Source organism: Mobula birostris, chromosome 1 (genome assembly GCF_030028105.1).
Source record: "Mobula birostris isolate sMobBir1 chromosome 1, sMobBir1.hap1, whole genome shotgun sequence".
Taxonomy (NCBI): domain Eukaryota; kingdom Metazoa; phylum Chordata; class Chondrichthyes; order Myliobatiformes; family Myliobatidae; genus Mobula; species Mobula birostris.
The window spans coordinates 185,601,658-185,624,833 of NC_092370.1; the positions used below are offsets into that span (position 1 = coordinate 185,601,658).

General features: G+C 39.6%; 1 protein-coding gene across 2 annotated transcripts in view; it reads left to right on the forward strand.

Annotated features, from left to right (window-relative positions):
• nubpl (nucleotide binding protein-like) overlaps window positions 1–23,176 on the forward strand; it is a 47,640-nt gene that overhangs the window by 1,868 nt on the left and 22,596 nt on the right. The window contains exons 2-7 of one of the 2 annotated variants that reach the window (XM_072267313.1): window positions 8,027–8,174; window positions 8,947–8,981; window positions 13,151–13,235; window positions 19,620–19,659; window positions 19,785–19,875; window positions 20,468–20,561. In XM_072267313.1, coding sequence (XP_072123414.1) covers window positions 8,027–8,174; window positions 8,947–8,981; window positions 13,151–13,235; window positions 19,620–19,659; window positions 19,785–19,875; window positions 20,468–20,561 — 493 coding nt within the window. Of the gene's footprint in view, window positions 1–8,026; window positions 8,175–8,946; window positions 8,982–13,150; window positions 13,236–19,619; window positions 19,660–19,784; window positions 19,876–20,467; window positions 20,562–23,176 lie in introns of those variants that run through there. The other variant, XM_072267317.1, reaches the window with a different exon arrangement.

Below are 23,176 nucleotides of genomic sequence, written 5' to 3' on the forward strand. Positions count from 1 at the left end.
TTCTTCATGGTCTTACCTGCCTCAATCCAGTCACATCTACTAAATAGTCCAAGCCCAGTTGTCTAACCTTTCCTCATAAGACAACTGAACCATTCTATTTTATAACTATTAGAACTAGTTTTAAATATTAAGCATGTAGATATTAGGAAAGAGGATGTGCTGGAGTTTTTGGAAAGCATCAAGTTAGATAAGTCACTGGGACTGGATGAGATGTACCCCAGGCTACTGTGGGAGGCGAGGACGGAGATCACTGAGCCTCTGGCGATGATCTTGGAAACATCAATGGGGACGGGAGAGGTTCCGGAGGATTGGAGCGTTGCGGATGTTGTTCCTTTATTCAAGAAAGGGAGTAGAGATAGCCCGGGAAATTATAGACCAGTGAGTCTTACTTCAGTGGTTGGTAAGTTGTTGGAGAAGATCCTGAGAGGCAGGATTTATGAACATTTGGAGAGGTATAATATGATTAGGAATAGTCAGCATGGCTTTGTCAAGGGCAGGTCGTGCCTTACAGGCCTGATTGAATTTTTTGAGGATGTGACTAAACACATTGATGAAGGAAGAGCAGTAGATGTAGTGTATATGTATTTCAGCAAGGCATTTGATAAGGTGCCCCATGCAAGGCTTATTGAGAAAGTAAGGAGGTAAGGGATCCAAGGGGATATTGCTTTGTGGATCCAGAACTGACTTGCCCACAGAAGGCGAAGAGTGGTTGTAAACGAGTCATATTCTGCATGGAGGTCGGTGACCAGTGGTGTGCCTCAGGGATCTGTTCTGGGACCTTTACTCTTTGTGATTTTTATAAATGACCTGGATAAGGAAGTGGAGGGATGGGTTAGTAAGTTTGCTGGTGACACAAAGGTTGGAGCTGTTGTGGATAGTGTGGAGGGCTGTCAGAGGTTACAGCAGGACATTGATAGGATGCAAAACTGAGCTGAGAAGTGGCAAATGGAGTTCAACCCAGGTAAGTGTGAAGTGATTCATTTTGGTAGGTCAAATATGATGGCAGAATATAGTATTAATGGTAAGACTCTTGGCAATGTGGAGGATCAGAGGGATCTTGGGGTCCAAGTCTATAGGATGCTCAAAGCAGCTGCGCTGGTTGATGCGGTGGTTAAGAAGGCATACCGTGGGGTCTTCATTAATCGCGGAATTGAATTTAGGAGCTGAGAGGTAATATTGCAGCTATTTAGAACCCTAGTCAGACCCCACTTGGAGTACTGTGCTCATTTCTGGTCACCTCACTACAGGAAGGATGTGGAAGCCATAGAAAGGGTGCAGAGGAGATTTACAAGGATGTTGCCTGGATTGGGGAGCATGTCTTATGAAAACAGGTTGAGTGAACTTGGTCTTTTCTCCTTGGAGTGATGGAGGATGAGAGGTGCCCTGATAGAGGTGTATAAGATGATGACAGGCATTGATCGTGTGGATAGTCAGGGACTTTTTCCCAGAGCTGAAGTGGCTGCTACAAGAGGACACAGGTTTAAAGTGCTGAGGAGTAGGTACAGAGGTGATGGCAGGGGTAAGTTTTTTTTTACTCAGAGAGTAGTAAGTGCGTGGAATGGGCTGCGGGCAACGGTGGTGGAGGCGGATACGATAGGGTCTTTTAATATACCTTTGGATAGGTACATGGAGCTTCAAAAAATAGAGGGCTATAGGGAAGTCTAGTAATTTCTAAGGTAAGGACATGTTTGGCACAGCTTTTTGGGCCGAAAGGCCTGTATTGTGTTGTAGGTTTTCTATGACTATAGAACCATTTTAACCAAATGTTCAAAAGTCAAAGACTGTCCATGCATTCCAGAGACAAAGCCTTGGGATATGGCTGCTAAGATCTGTCTGCGGGACAAGACCCAATCTTTATAATATGATGTTACACACACAAAATGCTGGAGGAACTCAGCAGACCAGTAGTATCTGTGGAAAAAACTACAGTCGATATTTCGGGCCGAAACCCTTCGGCAGGACTCTGTGTTGCTCAGATTTCCAGCATCTGCAGATTTTCTCTCGTTTGTAATGGGATGTTAGACAGGTATATGGACAAAAAACTGATCGAGAAATAGTCTTGCCATCTTCAGCATCATATTTCAAATGACTTGCATTTCTTTAGCTTTCTTTTTCATTCATGATTCATTATTATAAATTGTGCACAGTTAATTCACTTGGTATATCATTACTTGAGGGTTAGCATGCAGTGAGATATTTTATATTACATATATATTACATTTATGATCTCGTTAAAGTCTTACTGCATTCCATTAACTATATTTTGGTATTCTCCTCATTAAAGTATATCTGATAAGTTAGTATGTTTTTAAAAAAGTAATAGATTAGATAAAGCTAATTTGAATTTCTTATAGTCTTGCACAGGAAAATTTAGATTATGGAAACCATGGAGAAGCCAGACAAATATTTGTGTCTTTTCTTTTGGAAGAAATCACAGCAACTTCCTGGTGGTGCAAATCTACAGTGAACAAGAAGCTGGAAGATATCAGTATTTCTTTTTAAATGGGTATTGAAGAAATTATTTGGACTCGAAGCTGATAATTCCTCAGGACATGTCTGCAAGCGTTTCAATAGAGTATATTGTTATCATTTTCCAAAATGTCATGCATCATAAAACTTGCCTCTGATTAGAAGAGAAAAAAATAGCAACTTAAGAAATGGGGGAAGAGAGAATAGCCCTGCAAATCAGTTAGCTGGATGGTCCTCTTACAGTTAAGCAGTGTCTTAATTGTGGAGCATCAGTATAAATATTTGTTCTTTCCATATAGTTTAGTGGTTGAATCACAAAGCTCACAGTATTTGGCTCTGGCCAATCCTACCAATTGAGTCACTGAAGAAAGTAACTTATCAGGGTTTGTGGACAAATAAGCTGAAGCAGGCTGGGAGGTGTGGGGGAGAGCGTGGGGCCATATGGCCTTCTCTTGCTCCTTATATTGTTGAGTGACCAAAGAACAGATTCTGGACTTCAGGAAGGGTAAGACGAGGGTACACAAATCAAGCCTCAAAGGAATCAAAAGTGGAGGGAGTGAGCAATTTCAGGTTTCTGGGTGTCTTTCTCTGAGGACCTAGCCTGGTGGCAACATATTGATACATCTATTAAGAAGGCAAGACAGTGGCTATATTTCATTAGGAGTTCGAGAAGATTTGGTTTGTCAATGAAAACATTCAAAAACTTCTACAAAGCATTCTGAATAGCTACTTCAGTGTCTGGTATGGCAGTGGGGTGGGTGCTGTGGCTCTGTCGTTTAGAAAATTTATCAAGTCAGCTGAAACCTTGTAATATTGAAAGATTCAGTCAGTCAAGAATGGAGAGATGAAAATTATGAGGAGCAAAGAAGAAATTGACTTGAATTGTATTAAATTATTTGATTTTAACAAAACAGGGGCATAGCTGTAGTCAGCATTACTGGGCTGTACCTTGCACCAGAGTTTCCAACAGGATTTGAATCAGCAAATTGCATCTGGTGCTTTGTGAGGTTTGCTGGGTTGGGTTTGTACTTGAATTTGCCATGCAAATCCTTTAGCTGAAGCTGTATGAAAAATCTTGCATGAAGTGAAGCAATCATGCTGTACCATGGAGCATCTGGTTACTGAACAGATGGCTGAACTACAGCATCAAATCGTGCATTTCAATGACTAGAAAATGAAGCTAATTGATTTCTGTAGAATCAACTCTTAATTGCTCACTGGTCAATGGGTTAGTGTTGGATGCCTAGGCATTTGCAATCTGATGAACCTTAATGAATGAGCCACACAGTGAAAACTGGCATTTCTGATCTGGATATACAGTTAAGTACAATGTGTAGAGTGCTGGCAGGGAACTATCTTTTACTAATTCAAGTAGTGTATTAAAAAAGTGATACGTAAATGTAAGGGAGGTGTGGGTGCAACTTGTTTATGCTTTGAACAATCTTTTTTTGAGGAATTTGATTTTGCTCAGATTAAACAATTAGCTGCAAACTTACGAACAAACTACAGATACATTTTTAATACTTGGGAATTTTTAATACTTTAGTCATTCCTGTTTAAACAAGAGTTTCCTCTAATACTATTAATTATTTTGGAAGGCGTAATGGCAATTGCACGATAATCAGAAAGGTTTAATATCACTGGCATATGTCGTGAATTTTTTTGTATTGCGGCAGCAGTGCATTGCAATCCATAATAAAGGAAACTATAAATTACAATAACATATATTTTAAAAAATTAAATAAGTAGTGCAAAAAGAGAAAAAAATTATTGAGATAATGTACATGATCTGATGGTGGTGGGGAAGAAGCCGTTCCTAAAGTGTTGAGTGTGTGTCTTCAGGCTCCTGTACCACCACCTTGCAACGAGAAGAGGACACATCGTGAATGATGGGGAACCATAATGATGGTGGCCAGTGCCCATAATGGAGCTGGCTGAGTTTGTAATTTTTTGCAGCTTTTTTCAATCCCGTGCTGTGACCTCTCCGTGCCAGATGGTGATGCAGCCAGTTAGAATACTCTCCATTGTACATCTGTAGAAATTTTTGAGTTTTTGGTGTCATACCAAGTTTCCTCAAACTCCTGATGAAATTTAGCCACTGTCATGCCTTCTTTGTAAGATGGTGCTACTTACTGGTTTGAGTGACAACTTTCTGGTGGCTGATGAAACAAAAAAAGCACCTAAATACTTTATTGTTCACACTTTTTCTGGTAAATGAACACTGCAAACAGTGACCTGTAGCTTTCCTGTCGGAGTTGAGCGGAATCGCCTGTATGATCTAGCATTTTTGTGGTGTGACTGGTGGCTTGCTGGGGCAGAAAGGATGCAGTATGTCTGGGCTGGAGCGGAATTGGAGGCAATTCAGTGCAGCAGAGCGGAGGTGTGGAAAGGTCCAAGGTTTGTTCAATAAGAGTTAAGCCAATTTGGGAAGGTTGAGTACTGGCCTTATCAAGGCAACTGAGCCCAAGCTTGAGGGTGATGTGGTTTGGATGATTTAAGCACCGGGCCAGATTGAAACGATCGAGGTCAGAGGCAAGAGATGAGTTGGTTTGGCTTGCTGCCTTGTGGGATTGGCTTGACTCTGTGCTGGACCAAGGCCTTCTGAATCGGCATCTGTGGACTTCTGAATTGGCTTTGGTGATGCCTGGCATTGTGAACTTTAGTTGTGAATGCTGTTTGCTTACTTTATTGTTTGTATGATTTATTTTTTCTCTCTCTCTCTGCACGTTGGGTATTTGAAGGTCTTCCTTTGTTTTTAATGTGTTCTATAGGGTCCTTTGTTTCATGGCTGCCTGTAAGGAAATAAATCTCAAGGTTGTTTAAAGTATACGTACTTTGAACTAAATTTCAGCAATATGCTGGGTCCAGGATAGATTTTCAGAGATGTTGACACCCAGGAACTTGAAACTGCTCACCTTTTCCACTGCTGATCAATGAGGGCTGGTGTGCATTCCCTTGACTTCCCCTTCCTGAAATCTGCAATCAATTTCTTGGTGTTACTGACGTTGAGTGCAAGGTTTGTTACTGCGACACCACTCAACTAACTGGCCTGTCTCACCTCCTGTGTGCCTCCTTGTCATCATCTGAAATTCTGCCAACTGTAGTTGTGTCACTGGCAAATTTATAGATGGTATTTGAACTGTGCCTAGCCATACAATTGTGGGTGTATTGAGAGTATAGCAGTGGACTAAGCACGAATCCTTGAGTTGATCATCAACGAGGAGGAGCTGTTATTTCCAATCTGCACTGACTGTGATCTCTTAATGAGGAAGTCAAGAATCCAGTTGCAAAGGGAGGTACGGAAGCCCAGGTTTTGGAGCTTGTTGAGTTGTACTGAAGGCATGATGGTTTTAAGAGCTAAGCTGTAAGTAACGAACAGCAACCTGGTGTAGGTATTTCTAGGAGAGGCACAGCATAGAGATGCTGCCTGGCCTGCTGCGTTCACCAGCAACTTTTATGTGTGTTGCTTGAAATGCCAGCATCTGCAGATTTCCTCATGTTTGGTGTAGGTATTGTTGAGGTGCTCAAAGGCTGAGTGGAGAGCCAGTGAAATGGCATTTGCTGTACACCTACTGTGGCGATAGGCAAATTACAGCAGGTCCAGATTCTTGCTTAAGAGGAGTTGATTCTAGCCATGGCCAACCTCTCAAAGCACTTCATCACAGTAGATGTGAGTGCAACTGGGCGATAGTTGTTGAGGCAACTCACCCTGCTCTTCTTTGGTGCTGGTATGATTGTTGCCTTTTTAAAGCAGGTGATAACTGCTGACTGCGGCAGTGAGAGATTGAAGATGACCTTAAACAGTCCTGTCAGATGGTTGGTACAGGGTTTCAGTGCCCTATCAGGTACACCATTGAGGACTGATGCCTTGTGAAGGTTCACCCTCTTGAAAGATTTTCTGATGTTGGCATCTGAGACAGACATCACAGGGTCACCAGTTGTTGCAAGAATTAGCGCAGGTGTAGTGTTATTCTCGCTTTCAAATACTATACTCAAGATTGCTCTGCATTCCAGATTATTGTAGTTTCTGCACGAAATGAGTCTGGCTAAAGGAGGTCAGGAAAAATTTGGAACAATCTGCCATTTCAGCTAAGTAACATCTACTGCCACAATGAGGCCACTCTCAGGTTGGAGAAGCAAGACCTCATATTCTGTCTGGGTAGCCTCCAAGTTGATGAACATTTATTTTTCTAACTTGTAATTTTTTCTTCTCTGCTTTCCTCTTCCATCCCCCACTCTGGCTCCCCCCTTACTTCTCCTCACCTGCTTATCACCTTCCCTGGTGCCCTCCTCCTTCCCATTGTCCACTCTCCCCTCCTATCAGAGTCTTCATCTTTATCTCATTACCTTTTCCACCTATCACCTCCCACCTGTTCTCACATAATCTCCCCTCCCCCACCCACCTGGCTTAACCTATCACCTTCTTCCCTTTCCCCACCATCTTATTCGAGCTTCTCTCTTCCTTTCCAGTCCTGGTGAAGGGTCTTGCCCCGAAATGTCAACTGTTTATTCATTTTCATTGCTACCTGATCTGATGAATTCCTCCAGCATTTTGTATTTTTTACCCTGGGTTTTCATCTGCAAAATCTCTTGTATTTGACATTTCATCAGAATGTGCCAAGTTCTGATGAATAATCATGAATGTATATTTCTCCACAAATCTTGACCAATGTTCCCTCTAATTTGTAATGACCAATGTGAGCAAAAATCTTGTGCTGTGCAATTTTTTGCCCAGTGACATGTGTGCACTGAATTTTCTATATCAAGGTATTCATTTTAACAGCAAGCAAAATGCTGTCAATAAGAACTTTGATCTCCTCTGGGTTTTATCATTTTCAATCTCGTTCATCTGCATTCTCACAAAACATACATAGCAGGCCTGTAGCAGGTAATGAAGGATTTGCTTGCCAGAGCTTTTGTGATTTGCTTGCTAAATGACGCTTTAAAAAGTTAAGTTTGCAAATGTCACTCCACTACTTCCCACTTGCAAATTCTCCAGCAACTTTTACATCACAGCAATACATGCAGGTAACTCCAGTTTCGGTATTGTACGTTCGTGACCGCATGAGTTTTCGGTGTAGCAGTGTCTACTGTTTCATTAAGCCATTCTGCTTTAAACAAATTGGCAACTCTTTTGCACTTTATGCTTCATGCCCTTTTGCTTCTTTGGAATTTGACATAATGAAGCAATAATTTTTTCAATAAAAACATAAATAAGCCAGTTCTAAAGTCTGCAGACATATCATCGTAAACTCCACATTGTAAACACTGTCCACATCAAAAACCAGAAAAGGAAATGTGATTGTATACAATCGTGAAACATACTTAACATGCCAATGAGATAGAGTGTGACAACTTTTGGTGTGCAGTTTAAATTCCTTTGTGCACTAGTAGCGAAAGATGTGTGCGCATGCACACGAGCACACTTTAAAGGGAACATGATGCTGACTAACCTGTTGAGTATTTCCAGCATTGTTTTTGCTGTTATTTTTCCAAGTTCACTGGTAGTGTGCTTTTGTTTGTACTTCTACTTATTTTTGTGCATTATTGTTTTAAGTCTTCAGGATCCAGTACTGAATCACCACAGGAGAGGCAAAAACGACTGATGGCTCGGGGACTCCCAAAGCAAAAAGCAATTCCTGGAGTGAAACATATTATTGTTGTAGCTTCTGGAAAAGGAGGTGTTGGAAAATCAACTACTGCAGGTATATAGTTTTCTAAATGTCAACTGTTTCATTTTATAATATGCAATATAAGGCTTCCAAAATATTTTGGGAAATGGCATTCTTTTTGCTGTGGATCCAGTCTTGAAAAATTTGGGAATGGTAGTAAACAATTCTGTATTTGAATCATAAAAATAAAAATGAATTATTGCCTTGTGTTTATTTTTAAAACTATGCAAATGGAACATCCCATGGTGTTAGAAATAAAGCAACAAAACTCAAAAATTCATATCAATCAATTTTATAAGTCTTACAAAAGTACCTGAAGCACTTCAGTAAATGTCAACAGTTTAAAGCTGTTAGTATAAATGAAGTCAGTGTTTCCATTGGTTTGATGAACAGACCTTTTAATACATCTCGAAATCTGCCACCATTCTAAAGGTCAGCAAATTGAAGGCAACCAGAACTGTGATTTCATTATTCCAGATATAAATGGTTTTGTTGTATTATAATGGAAATACATTGAATTGTGGCACAGTCTTTGTTAGACTACTTCTTTACAAACACATCCATGTGGATGCTCCATTTCTCTGTAATCACTTGCAAAAGGGGAAAAGTAATGTAGTAAAGAGACACCTGAGATTTATCGACTAGAAATTTTTCTTTTCCTCTTAAATGGAAATGAATTGTGGAGATGCGGAGAATGCTTATTGTTTGTTTGCCAACTGAAAATTCTCAAGCTGTTCAGTTGGTTTTGAAATTCTGATATACAAGTATGGCATAAAATACTAACAAAAGTTTATCTAAATTTCAGTGAATTTGGCTTTGGGATTAGCAACCTTCGAATCGGTAGGTATATTTCCTTTTGGAATGTATAATTTATTTTGAGGCATTGTGTAAGATGAAATATTTGTGTAAAAATTTCTGGTATTGTAAATAAATTTCAAAACAATTTCGATTTGTGCAGTCCTTAATGGGAAAATGTAGTTAGCAGTTAGCAGCCTCCAACCTGCTGGCATGAACATCGACTTCTCTAACTTCCGCTAATGCCCCACCTCCCCCTCGTACCCCATCTATTACTTATTTTTATACACCCATTCTTTCTCTCACTCTCCTTTATCTCCCTCTGTCCCTCTGAATATACCCCTTGCCCATCCTCTGGGTCCCCCCCACCCCCCCCCCCCGTCTTTCTTCCCGGACCTCCTGTCCCATGATTCTCTCGTATCCCTTTTGCCTATCACCTGTCCAGCTCTTGGCTCCATCCCTCCCCCTCCTGTCTTCTCCTATTATTTTGGATCTCCCCCTCCCCCTCCCCCTCCAACTTTCAAATCCCTTACTCACTCTTCCTTCAGTTAGTCCTGACGAGGGGTCTCGGCCTGAAACATCGACTGCACCTCTTCCTAGAGATGCTGCCTGGCCTGCTGCGTTCACCAGCAACTTTTATGTGTGTTGCTTGAATTTCCAGCATCTGCAGAATTCCTGTTGTTAACAGTTACACTAATGTATTCAGTATTAATAATTTGTCACAGCAAAAAATTATTTGTAGGACTAATAACACCTGTCATTTTCAAATATTAGGCAGAACTTGAGAAAATGGTGAACCATGGTTAGTCTGTTCACAGAGAAAAATAAAGATTGACTGCTATAACAAAGGACAGCTTTTTCCTGATGTAGTTATGGACATCTCCCTGAAGCACTAAGAAGTATTGACCACAGTGAAGTTAAATATGAGGTCATGTCCACTCTTCCATTCTCAAAAAGTATCAAGATCTTTCACCATGTATCAGTTTTGGAGTTCAGCATATCCCTCTCTCCTTTCTTACCAAATTATCTGTAAATCAGGTGCTTTTTTTTTATTCTCTATACATCTAGTCAAGGGCTAATGACCATATTTATGAATAATTTAAATTTGAGGCATTAAACAAATATACATTGCCTATTAAAAAGTATTCAGCCCCCTCCCCAGATATTTTCATTTCGTCTATTGTTTTACAACATTGAATCACAGTGGATTTAATTTGGATTTTTGACACTGATCAACAGTACTCTTTCGTGTCAAAGTGAAAACAGATCTCTACAAAGTGATCTAAATTAGTTGCAAATATAAAACACAAAATAATTGATTGCATAAGTATTTACCCCCTTCAAGTCAGTGTTTAGTAGATGCACCTTTGACAGCAATTACAGCCTTGAGTCTGTGTGGATAGGTCTCTGTCAGCTTTGCATATCTGGACACTGCAATTTTCCCCCATTCTTTACAAATCTGCTCAAGTTCCATCAGATTGCATGGGGGCCATGAGTGAACAACCCTTTTCAAGTCCAGCCACAAATTCTCAATTGGATTGAGATCTGGACTCTGACTTGGTCACTCCAGGACATTAACTTTGTTGTTTTAAGCCATTCCTGTGTAGGTTTGGCTTTATGCTTTGGGCCATTGTCTTGCTGGAAAACAAATCTTCACCCAAGTTGCAGTTCTTTTGCAAACTGCATCAGGTTTTTCTCCAGGATATCCCTGTAATTTTGCTGCACTCATTTTACCCTCTACCTTCACAAGCTTTCCAGGTCCTGCTGCAGTGAAGCATTCCCACAGCATGATGCAGCCACCACCATGCTTCACAGTAGGGATGGTGTGTTTTTGATGATGTACGGAGTTTGTCTTCTGCCAAAGGTGGTGTTTAGTCTGATGGCCAAAAAGCTCAATTTTGTTTCATCGGACCATAATTCTTCCAGCTGACTTCAGATTCTCCCACCTGCCTTCTGGCAAACTCTAGCTGAGATTTCATATGTTTTTTTTTCAACAGTGGCTTTCTCTTTGCCACTCTCCCATAAAGCTGCGACTAGTGAAGTACCTGGGCAACAGTTGTTGTATGCGCAGTCTCTCCCATCTCAGCCATTGAGGCTTGTAACTCCTCCAGAGTTGTCATGGGTCTCTTGGTGGCCTCCCTCACTAGTGCCCTTCTTGCATGGTCACTTAGTTTTTGAGGACCACCTGCTGTAGGCAGATTTACAGTTGTGCCATATTTTCTCTGTTTCTTGATTATTGACGTAACTACTCCAATGGATATTCAGTGACTTGGAAATTTTATTGTATCCATCTCCTGATTTATACTTTTCAATTAACTTTTTGTGGAGTTACTTGAAGTATGAGGTTATTTCCCACCTAATGGTCACTCTCCCCTGTTGCAGCACTAATGTCACCAGAATAATCTAATTTGCAAAGAAAATTGCAGCTACAAGCAGGTGATGGAAGTGCCAAGGTGGCACAGTTCAGTTACATTGAATATGAATGTTTTATAGAAGAATTAACCCATCTCCACCTTCCAATAAACACTGTGATCCACCATACCCTAAACCGGTAGATTAAAGAACTATTATTTTAAAGAATAATTACACATTTATTTGCTTAATTAGTCTTAATTATTACAAATCCCTTACACAAACTTAATTTTATGCATAGTCTCTCATTTCTTGACAGATTTTTATTTTGATATGACTTAGATTTTTTTAACTTGTCTCTTTTGGTCTGCCAGTCCCAATTTTCTTTCTCTTTTTTTTTTGTCTTCATGATTTTTCTGTTGAATAACATACCTAACATGTACCTTCTGCTTTGCATTGTTTGGCTACATTAAGAGTTCTTCAAAAGTGGTTGTGGATTGGTCATTTATCCTATTCACAAGGCTCCTAGATTCCTGCAGAGGGCATTATATTATTTTGACTGATTACCTCACGTCATGATGTAAACATCCGCTTGTGTCACCACTTTGCTATTGACAGCCGAATCCAAACCAGTATTGGCTAATTATGAAAGCAGAATTTTTGCATCTGAAAAGAATGAAAAATATTTCAAGTGCTGTAATATTTAATGAAGATGATGCTTAAGCTAATAAATACATAAATGCTTTTGTAATAATTCTACAGAACTTTAGTTTTCTAGAAGATTATTTAATCAGATTTTGTGATTCTGTACACTCAGCACATGAAAAGCTGGTTTAAATAACATTTGCCCCAATTAATCTGCAAGGAAATGTTGACAATAACTTTTGAGATGTTTCTCAGCAAAACCATCTTGCTCTATGTTTAATGATTTATGTTAAAACATAGAATTTTATTATTTTGGTTTTTACAATGTTTTTCTGACATGCTGGAATGCTTTGCACAAGATGCAAGGTGGTACTACAGTGTACTTGAATAGAGTTTTTTTAATATATCAGTAGACTTTGTTAAAAAATTTGAAGGCCAGATTATTCACATTACTATTAAACATTTAGCCAAACGAGTCCATTTACTACTCTTCATTTTATTTATGGTATTGTATGCTACATCATGTGGTCTTTTGAGGGTGGGTGATAGGTGTAGAATGAGAATATTTTATAGAATTTTTGTAAGGTCTTCTACAGTATAATGCTTCATTGAAGTTAATGTTTAATAAAGTCAATGTTGAGTTTGTTAATTGTATGCACCAGGTTTATGCAGGTGCAATGAAAAGCATACTTACAGTAGCATCACAGGCACATAGCATCATATCAGCAGCAAAAATTAAACATAAATTATACACCATTTACAAGAAAGAAAGAAAACAATTAGAACATTTTAGCACTAAATGGTCATAATGTTGCTAAACCATAGTGATTAGGATCTGTTTTCACTGCTACAGCCTCCTCAGTTTCCTTTCGGAAAGGACAAGAATAATAAGTGATATAAGTGTGGGAATTTATAAAATGTTAATTTGCATGAGCTGAGGAAAAATGAAAAAACAAAATGGAAACCCTACAAAGAGAAGCATTCAGAAATAATAAAGTTTGATAAAAAGATACGAAGGTTACAATATGAACATGATGCCATGAGAATCAAGCATATTATTGATAGAACTGTTTTATTCCATGATGTGTTGTATCTATTGAGGAATTAACCATTTTGTTGTAAAACTGCTCTTGGTTGTATCGGTAATAACACTGAATATATTAAAGAGTGTAAACCTGAATTATTACAGCAATGTAGTATCTTTTTTGATCTTTAAGCATGTGGGACTGCTAGATGCAGATGTGCATGGTCCATCTATTCCACGTATGATGAATCTGAAAGGAAACCCAGCTTTAACAGACAGTAAGTTTCATAAATGTTCATTTAAAAATTCTACATATAATGTAAAATTCTGTATTGTACCATAAGATCAATAAACAATATTGTTAAAATGTATTATGATCATTTAGTATATGTAGTATATCCAAATGCTATGCTTATAATTCCCTATCGTGTCTGTTTAAATTTTGTAATTTTTGAAAGGATTTGTGTTAAGAAAACTTAAGTAATGAAGGAAAAGAAGAATTAATTTGGATTATTACGCTGTCTAAATAAGGATATTTCTAAGGGTAATATAACCCTGAATAGACATAATTTTTAATACTTTTTGGAATGCACAATGCTGAATTTGTTTGGACATGGATGAAATATTTAAATAAGTGGTAATATTTGGCTAGAAACTGAGGCATGTATCATGGCAGTTCTTCAAAACTGGAATAGCTAGCTTATAGGAGTTTGGCAAGGATAGGGGTAACATCGTTCAGTTTTATCTGCATACATTGGTTAAGGAGACATTTTTAATGCTTTTGAATTGCTTTATTTTCCTTTAAATTTTGTAACTTAATTTTCTGGTTGTTTAGGTGCTTTGATAAACAGTTTTCTGTTATTAAGATAGCATTGTGTTGACTTTCACTCTAATTAGTTTCACAATCAAAATATCATTGAGGAAACATCAATTTTGAAGGCAGCTGTGGAGAATAATTTGCTAAATATATTTAAGGAGGACGAATGTATTTCTGGGCAGAAGATGTCAAAGCGTGTTTATAGGATTAGCCTTGATTGTATCGAAAGGGCTAAATTACATGTTCCTGCTCCTAGTTTCTTTGCTCCTGTGTAATGTAGGAATTATGCCAAAGTAAGGATGCAGTCCCCCAAATAGTCTGATCTGAAGCAATAGTCTGATACACCTATGATCAATGAACCAGACCTATCAATCAACTCCCCATATTCTCATACTGCTGTTGTCTGTTGCATCCTATCCCATCAAAGTTCAAGAAGTTCAAAGTACATTTATTATCAAAGAACGTGTACCATATTCTGAGTTCGAATCTGGCCTTGCACAGTTTCCATCTCTGCTGGGTTGAGCGTTGAGCTAACAACGTGACCTCATAAAAAAACAGTCAAACGCCACAGAAACAGCAAGAATGCCACCTGATGTGCCACAAGGCAGGAAAAGGAAAAGGACCATTGTATACCATATACAACCTTGAAATTTGTCTCCTTGCTGACAGCAATAGAGCCCATTTTAAAAAAAACACAAAGACTGTCAAACACCTAATGTGCGCAGAAAAAAAGAACAAATCGTGCAAATAATTAAAAAAGTAAGCAAATAATACACAGAATGTAAACCGCAAAGTCCCTGAGAGGGAGTCCACAGCCACCGAGCCAGTTCAGTGCTGAAGCTGGTCTAGGAGCCTGATGGCTGTAGGCCACAGTGATTAGGCGAATGCCGATGGTTGCAGGCCATACTTGCAGAGCCAGTTCTGAGGAAAGTAAAGCCTTATCGAGTAGTGACCATTTTGTCCCACTGCCTCAATGCTTGATCTTTTTAGACTAGCTTGGCACTTAAATCAGCTAAACCTCGGTTCATTTTTTGTTCACTGCTTCGATCTGGCCCGGTCCACTCCAGCAATGGCTGCTGCAGCCGTGCCGTCATTTTTGAGAGTTCAGTTCGCTGAATCCTTCAGGATACCACAAAAATGCCAGGTCGTAAAGAACGGTTCAAAAGTACAACTTCCAAAGGGAAATTAAAGGCTATACATTGCAGTGATAGTAGTCCAGAAAAAGTGTAATTAATAGAATAGTTAGTTTTGTTTGTTGCCTGCAAAGCATCACTGTGTCTTGCCAGCAGTCTCTTCTTTGATTTGTGTCCAGTGACAGATATGGCAGCACAGTGGTAAGGTAGAAGAGCTCTGGACATTTTGAACAATGAAGTTAATACTAGGCTATCCTAAGGCATTCAGTCAATTGCATACAAAGGCAGCTTTGGAATGTCTCTTTCTCTGATGATAGCCTGCCATTGTGCTAATAACAAGAATGAAAAGTTCAAAACAGCTTTCAGCTTCAAGTGTCACATGATAGACCATAATATTTGATTGTGGACCCTGGTGCAAGTATGAAAGCCTTCAAACAATTTAATCCACATGCAGTCCTATAAAGCACTGAGCACATTTGATGTTGCTACAGCTTTAGGCTCAACTGAATTCCCACTGACAAACCTCAAGAGCTGTGACTCTGGCACAGTATTCCAACACAGCTGCAATGGCATCAGTTCAGCCATGCAGTAAACTGTCAAGCTCACTATTGCCCAAAAAAAATACACAGCTGCAATGGCATTTGTTCAACCTTGCAGTAAACTATCAAGCTCACTGCTGCCCAAAGCAATCAGGACAATTCCAATTTGCCAGTTTACTAGTAGACTCTCACCTATCACCAAAAAAATCGAAGGTAACAACTTATTTGTGCCACTCCATGACCATTCTATTTCTGACCTCAAAAAGCCGGTTGTAGAGTCAAAGAAAAGTCAAAGACAGAAACAGACCATTCAGCCTGTCTAGTCCATGCTGAGCCATTTAAACTACCTATTCCCATCAATCTGCACCATGACCATAACCATCCATACCCCTACCATCCATGTACCTATCCTATTGGAAAATTTCTGATCATGTGCTTTGGTAGAAGAAATAAATGTGCAGACATTTATTTTTCAATGGGCCAATAAATGTGCAAATGCATTGGGTGTATTAAAGGCAGGGATTGATAGGTATCTGAGTAGCCAGGGCATCAAAGGTTATGGTGAGAAGGCGGGGAGTGGGACTAAATGGGAGACTGGATCAGCTCATGATGGAATGGCGGAGCAGACTCCGAATGGCTGACTTCTGCTCCTTTGTCTTACTGTCTTATGGACTATTTTCTGAGCAGAGGGAAAATCCAAAGATCTGAGAAGCAAAGGGACTTGGGAGCCCTTGTGCAGAATGCCCTAAAGGTTAACTTGCAGGTGGAGTCAGTGATGAGGAAGGCAAATGCAATTTTGGCATTCATTTCAAGAGGTCTTGAATACAAGAGCAGGGATGTGATGCTGAGGCTTTATAAGGCACGAGTGAGGCCTCACCTTGAGTAATGCAAACAGGTCTGGGCTCCTCATCTAAGAAAAGATGTGCTGGCATTGGAGAGGTTTCAGAGGAGGTTCACAAGGATCATTCCAGGAATGTCATTGTTGTCGTGGCTATCCCTCGAGGTCGAGGATGATGGTCTTCGTTCTGAAGAAGTGGCCCTCAGAGTGAAGACGCCTGTATGTGTATTTGTTTAACGTGTACTTAATGTTGCACTCCAAGAGGCACACGATACTTCACAAATCAACCAACTGATTCCAACGGCATGGAAACCAGGACGATTGGAGCTGATGGATTTGTTGCAACCTTCATCCACCTTCGCAGCCATTGAGTTCGAAGTAACTTCGTTCGCCTGTTCCACCGTTGAGGTCTTGGTTGGATTGTTCTCTGTCAGGGACCTCACCCTCGACCTTACCGCTATGGGTGACCCTACCGGGAGCATAGCTCCAGACGGCATTGCTCTTGGGATCACAGGACCACACAAGCTTCTCCACCACCGCAAGGTGACAATCCACGGAGAAGTCCGGGAATGAAGGGATTAGTATACGAGGAACGTTTGATAGCTTTGGGTCTGTACTCACTTGAATTTAGAAGGATTGGGGGTGGAATGGGAATCTCATTGAAACCTTTCTAATTTTGAAAGGCCTAGACAAAGTAAATGTGGAAAGGATGTTTCCCATGGTGGAGGACTCTAGGACAAGAGGGCACAGCCTCAGGATAGAGGCAGTAGTGGAGGCCAGGTCATTGGGTGTATTTAAGGCAAAGCTTGATGGGTTCTTGATTGGAGATGGCATCAAAGGTTACGGGGAGAAGGCCAGGGAGTGGGGCTGAGGAGAGGAAAAAAAAGAGGAACAGCCATGACTGAATGGCGGAGCAGACTCAACGGGCCAAATGGCCTAATTCTACTCCTCTGTCTTATGGTCTTATCCAGACTTCTCTTATACATTGAAATCTCATGACTCTGAGTGAAGAAATTTCTTCTCATGTTCCCTTTAAACTCTTCACCTTTCACCCTTAACTCATGACCTCCAGTTGTAGTACCACCCGACCTTAGTGGAAAAAACCTGCTTGCATTTACTCTATCTGTACCCCTCAAAATTTTGTATACCTCTACCAAATCTCCTCTTGATCTTCTACATTCCAAGTGATAAAGTCTTAACCTATCCAATCTTTCCATACATCTTGGGTCCTCCAGACCCAGCAACATCCTGGTAAATTTTCTCAGTACTCTTTCAACCTTATTTACACTCTTTTCTATACAAATACTCCAAATTAGATCTCACCAATGTATTATACAACTCTTTAGAAATGAACAAATGAGCTGAATTCCAGAGATAAGATTGGTGGCAGAATTGGCCATTGACATCAAGTTTGTAGTTAACTGAGTGAAATCCAGGAGTCCTTGTGTCATAGATCTGAAGTACATGGAAAGCAATGGGCAGGGAGGGAGCAGTGGTGGGATTCAGATACTCCAGTGGTTCATACCACAGCTACATGTTCACCACTGACCAGAATTTTAACTTGTTTATATATAACACACGACTAGGTCAAAACATGAATTGTCTGTGGTACACTACTTATCTACCGATGTCATAAACCTTTTACTTGACCTGGAAGCAATCTCAGGAGTGTGATGGGCACATTTCACTTGAAGTCACACATCTCCCCAAATTAAAGATGAGAACATTCTTTCCTTGGCCACTTGGCCAAAATCTTTCATCTATCACTATCTTTGTATTTTCACAACATGAAAATGGCTTGCTATCATCTTTTGAGGATAACTAGGCAAGGGCATATGTCTGCAATGCTCATGTCAGTTAGATAAATGAATTCCTTAAAAACCTGTAGTTGCTATATATTTGGTTTCATGTGTAAAATATTTATTTATCTTGTACTATAGCTCTTAGGGGAGTGTTGTTGTTTGTATAGTTTTTAGTTCCAGTAATTTTAATCATTGCAATTTCTTGAAAGTCAGTGTCTCTAACTACCATACCAAATCTTGTATTTGAATTCTATGGATTAATGCATTGAACTCAAATAAAAGACTTGGTAAGATGATCGCAGATGGGTATAGTGCTGAGAATATCTTTTTCTCTGGTTTTAAAGGTAGTCTGAGAGCAACTTTATGCTTTGTTTGTGATTTGAATTAGAGTATCTTGACTACAAGGTGAGGGAGAAGTATTTTCCTCCACCTATGTCAGGATGCTGTTCATCCACTATAGTTCAGCATTTCATATCATCATTCCCACAGTCCTGATTGAGAAGTTGCAGAACCTGGGCCTCTGTACCTCCCTCTGCAATTGGATCCTCGACTTCCTAACTGGAAGACCACAATCTGTGCAGATTGGTATAACATATCCTCCTCACTGACGATCAACACTGGTGCACCTCAGGGGTGTGTGCTTAGCCCACTGCTCTATTCTCTCTATATTCATGACTGTGTGGCTAGGCCTGCTCAAATACCATCTATAAATTTGCTGATGATATAACCGTTGTTGGTAGAATCTTAGGTGGTGACAAGAGGGCATACAGGAGTGAGATATGCCAACTAGTGGAGTGGTACCGCAGCAACAGCCTGGCACTCAAGGTCAGTAAGACGAAAGAGCTGATTGTGGACTTCAGGAAGGTTAAGACGAAGGAACACATACCAATCCTCATAGAGGAATCAGAAGTGGAGAGAGTGAGCTGCTTCAAGTTCCTGGGTGTCAAGATCTCTGAGGATCAAATCTGGTCCCAACATATCGATGTAGTTATAAAGGAGGCAAGACAGCGGCTATACTTTATTAGGAGTTTGAAGAGATTTGACATGTCATTAAATGCACTCAAAAACTTCTATAGTTGTACCATGGAGAGCATTCTGACAGGCTCTATCACTGTCTGGTATGGAGGGGCTACTGCACAGGACCGAAAGAAGCTGCAGAAGGTTGTAAATCTAGTCAGCTCCATCTTGGGTACTAGCCTACAAAGTACCCAGGACATCTTTAGGAGCAGTGTCTCATTGCTGTTCATTGTAATTGCACTGTGACAAGACATTTGAAAAGAAAAGAAGCATTCGGAAGGACATCTTGATGAGAGCCCTTTTTAAATCAACAATAAAATCTCTGTGACTTTTCTAATGTATTGTAAAAGCTTTTAAAAATGCCAGTCCCACCCTTTTTGTGCGAGCAAATAAGTTGTCTGCTTCTCTGTAGCGTAGACTTGAATATGTTGTTTGCATTTAGTAGATGGGGTTATGTGGTCGTAGACATAGTTTAGAATAAACAGTCTAATTATCATACCTTTTCCCTTTTAAAAGGCAACTTGATGATACCCTTGGTGAATTATGGAATTAACTGGTAAACAATTTTCATTCAATGATATTCCATCTTCTTTGTTTTAATGAATTAGTTTTTAATGAAATATGCTTTTTGTCAGTGCTTTTAAGTACATGCTTAATTTGTGCTTATTTTTGCCTCGGTAGCATGTCAATGGGTTTTCTGGTGGAGGAAACAGCACCAATTGTTTGGCGAGGTCTAATGGTGATGTCAGCAATAGAAAAACTGTTGAGACAAGTGAGGAACAATCTTTTCTGATGTATTTTGATAATACTTAAAATAATCACTGCATAAATCATATGAATCACCAAGCATCTTTTAAATTGCTGCCACATAACCATAATCCCTATTCAAGCATCAATCTTCCATGATAGCTGCTCTTTTACGTTTATTGAAATGTCTGTTTATCTTGATTTTTCTAAACATTAGAGTTAGTCAAAATCAAAAATCAGGAGTTCATGATGTGCAAAGCTGAGCTCTTACTAATTGGTAAAGTGGCTTGGTGTTAATGTCAACAGTGCAAGACCTTTCATTTGATGATATATTTTCAAATGTGCTCAGAAGTTGTTAATGTAGGTATATGTATGATTTATTTCTTAATTTATTGATTTCTTCTTGCTATCAATGTCTTTAAACAAAAATAATTTTGTGAATTTCTCCTTATTTTCAATTTGCTTTTTTTTAAAGTTTGCTTGGAGAACGAACTTTCTAATTTAGCGTCAAGTACTTTTGCAGATAGGCTATTGATTTAATTTACAATTTGTAAATCATTTATTGGGTGACTAAAAATTTTCAAAGCTGCTTGCTATAGATATTTTCTATTCTGTAGGTTGACTGGGGTCAATTGGACTACCTTGTTATAGATATGCCACCTGGCACAGGGGATGTGCAGCTTTCCATCTCTCAAAACATACCTATTTCAGGTAGGTATAAGTAATTTCTTTATAGTGCAAAATTATCATTGTTATATCATGGAGTAAGTTGTACTTTACTTGTAACTGGGTTTTCTCCTCTGAATTTGGCTGTTCTGGAAAACAGATGATTATAAGCCATACAATGGAACACTGACAAAATATTTAAAATACCAGTTCCAGAAAACTTTTGGCTTGGCTGTGTGGTTTTGTATCATCAGATTTTACTTGGTTTCTATATTGCAGAGTAGTTTTATATGTAAAATGTTCATGAAGTAAATTATTTTGATGTAACAGAAATAAGGCCGCTCATGTTTCTTACCTCAATAATTTGGGTCTCAATAATTTAGTATTTTTTCCCAATTGTAAATCAAAGTAATTGTTCCTTTCACAATGCCACTTTCTAAAATTTGAATTCAAATTAAAGCCAATTGAATGTGAAACTTTCCTGTATTTTGTACCATACATCTGGTTTGGAGGCACTGCAACAAGGAAGAAGAAAAGTAGGAGACTTAACAATCTGGTCTCCATACACCACCATGTCTTCATTGGCTTGCAACATTCATCTGTTACCAATTAGATATAGGGCACTATAAAACATATTGCAGAATGTCTTTGCGGGCAGGTATACTTTATTAATCATAATTAGTTCAGTCAACTCAAATTTATATATATTTAAAAACAATTACTTAATTCTTCAGTTTTACAACTCTTTACTTTCACAACTTTCAAACTCATTGCTTGTATTAAAATATTACCCACTCTTGATCAACTTGACAATGTTTTGATTTTGGTGAGTTCTTTTCCAGTAGTTGGCCTTAAGTAACTGCATCTCTTAAAGCACCTTTTCTCCCCCCCATTTCTTCACATACTCTACCTTCCAAACATGCCAAGTTTTTTGTTATTGCCATTTACACAGCCCTGTAGTTCAAATCCTTATTCATCTGTAAATTCTTTATTTAAATTCAAGTTCCTTGTAGTTCCATTTGACAATTCCTTCAACCGTTTCGTTCCTCGATTTTCAGAATGTTTCTTTGAGCTTTTGTAACTTAGCAAACCATCCTTTGCAAGAGATGTTAGTTCCCAAAACATTCAAATTTGCTTGTTTCATCCCCTGAGTTTTAGTGAGATGGTTTATATTAGGATATTTCCGAAGGCTGTAAGGCTTTCTCAGTTATGTTCTCAATTGTCTGAACGACTGGCATCCTGTTGCACTCACCTCAATAATAAGCAAATGCTTTGAGAGGCTGGTCAAGGACTACATCTGCAGCATGCTACCACCCACACTGGACTCCCTACAATTCGCCTACCGACATAACTGATCGATAGGTGACACAAATTGTCACAGCTCTACACACTGTCCTTACACATCTGGATGCTTCTGTGAGAATGCTGTTCTCGGACTACGGTTTCGCATTCAACATCAGAATTCCCTCCAGGCTCGACAAGAAGCTCAGAGACCTCGGCCTTCAATCTGCCTTGGGTAGCTGGATCCTGGACTTCCTGTCAGATCGCTGACAGGTGGTAAGAGTGGGCTCCCTCATCTCTGCTCCTCTGACCCTCAACAGAGGTGCCCCTCAGGTCTGTGTCCTAAGCCCCCACCTTTACTCTCTGTATACCCATGACTGTGTTTCCACCCACAGCTCCAATCTGCTAATTAAATTTGCTGACAATACTCCATTGATTGGCCAAATCTCAAATAATAACGAGGCAGCTTACAGAGAAGAAATCATCACCCTCACATGGTGGTGTCAAGAAAACAACCTCTCCCTCAGTGTCGCAAAATCAAAGGAGCTGGTTGTGGATTACAGGAGGAAAGGAGACAAGCTAACCCCTATTGACATCAATGGATTTCGGGTTGAGAGGGTGAGCAGCTTTAAGTTCCTCAGGATACACGTCACTGAATATCTCACATGCTGTGTACATACTGGCTGTGTGGTTAAAAAAAAAAACACAGCAGTGCCTCTTTCACCTCAGATGGTTGAAGAAGTTTGGTGTGGGCCCCCGAATCCTAAGAACTTTCTACAGGGGCACAGTTGAGAGCATCCTGACTGGCTGCATCACTGCCTGGTAGGAGAACTATACTTATGTCAATCGCAGGACTCTGCAAAGAGTGGTTCGGACAGCCCAGCACATCTATAGATGTGAACTTCCAACTATTCAGGACATTTACAAAGACAAGTGTGTAAAAAGGGCCAGAAGAAATAGTGGGGACCCAAGTCACCCCAACCACAAGCTGTTCCAGCTGCTACCACCCAGGAAACTGTACCACAGCATAAAAGCCAGGACCATCAGGCTCTGGGACAGCTTCTTCCACCAGGCCATCAGACTGATTAATTCACACTGATAGAGTTGTCTTTCTAAGTTATATTGACGGTCCTATTGTACATGCTATTTATTACAAATTACTTTTACATGGGGATGTAATGTAAAGAGTTTTACTCCTCGTGTATGTGAAGGATGTAAGTAATAAAGTCAATTCAATTCAATTGGTACTGACCAGGTGTCATTGCATGACCTTCCTTCACTGTGCTGCTTTGTTCTGTGATTCCCAACATCTCAGCCTGATCTGGCATCGATCTGGCTACTATACAAAGAACTGCTTTGTCATCACATCTCTTTTTCAG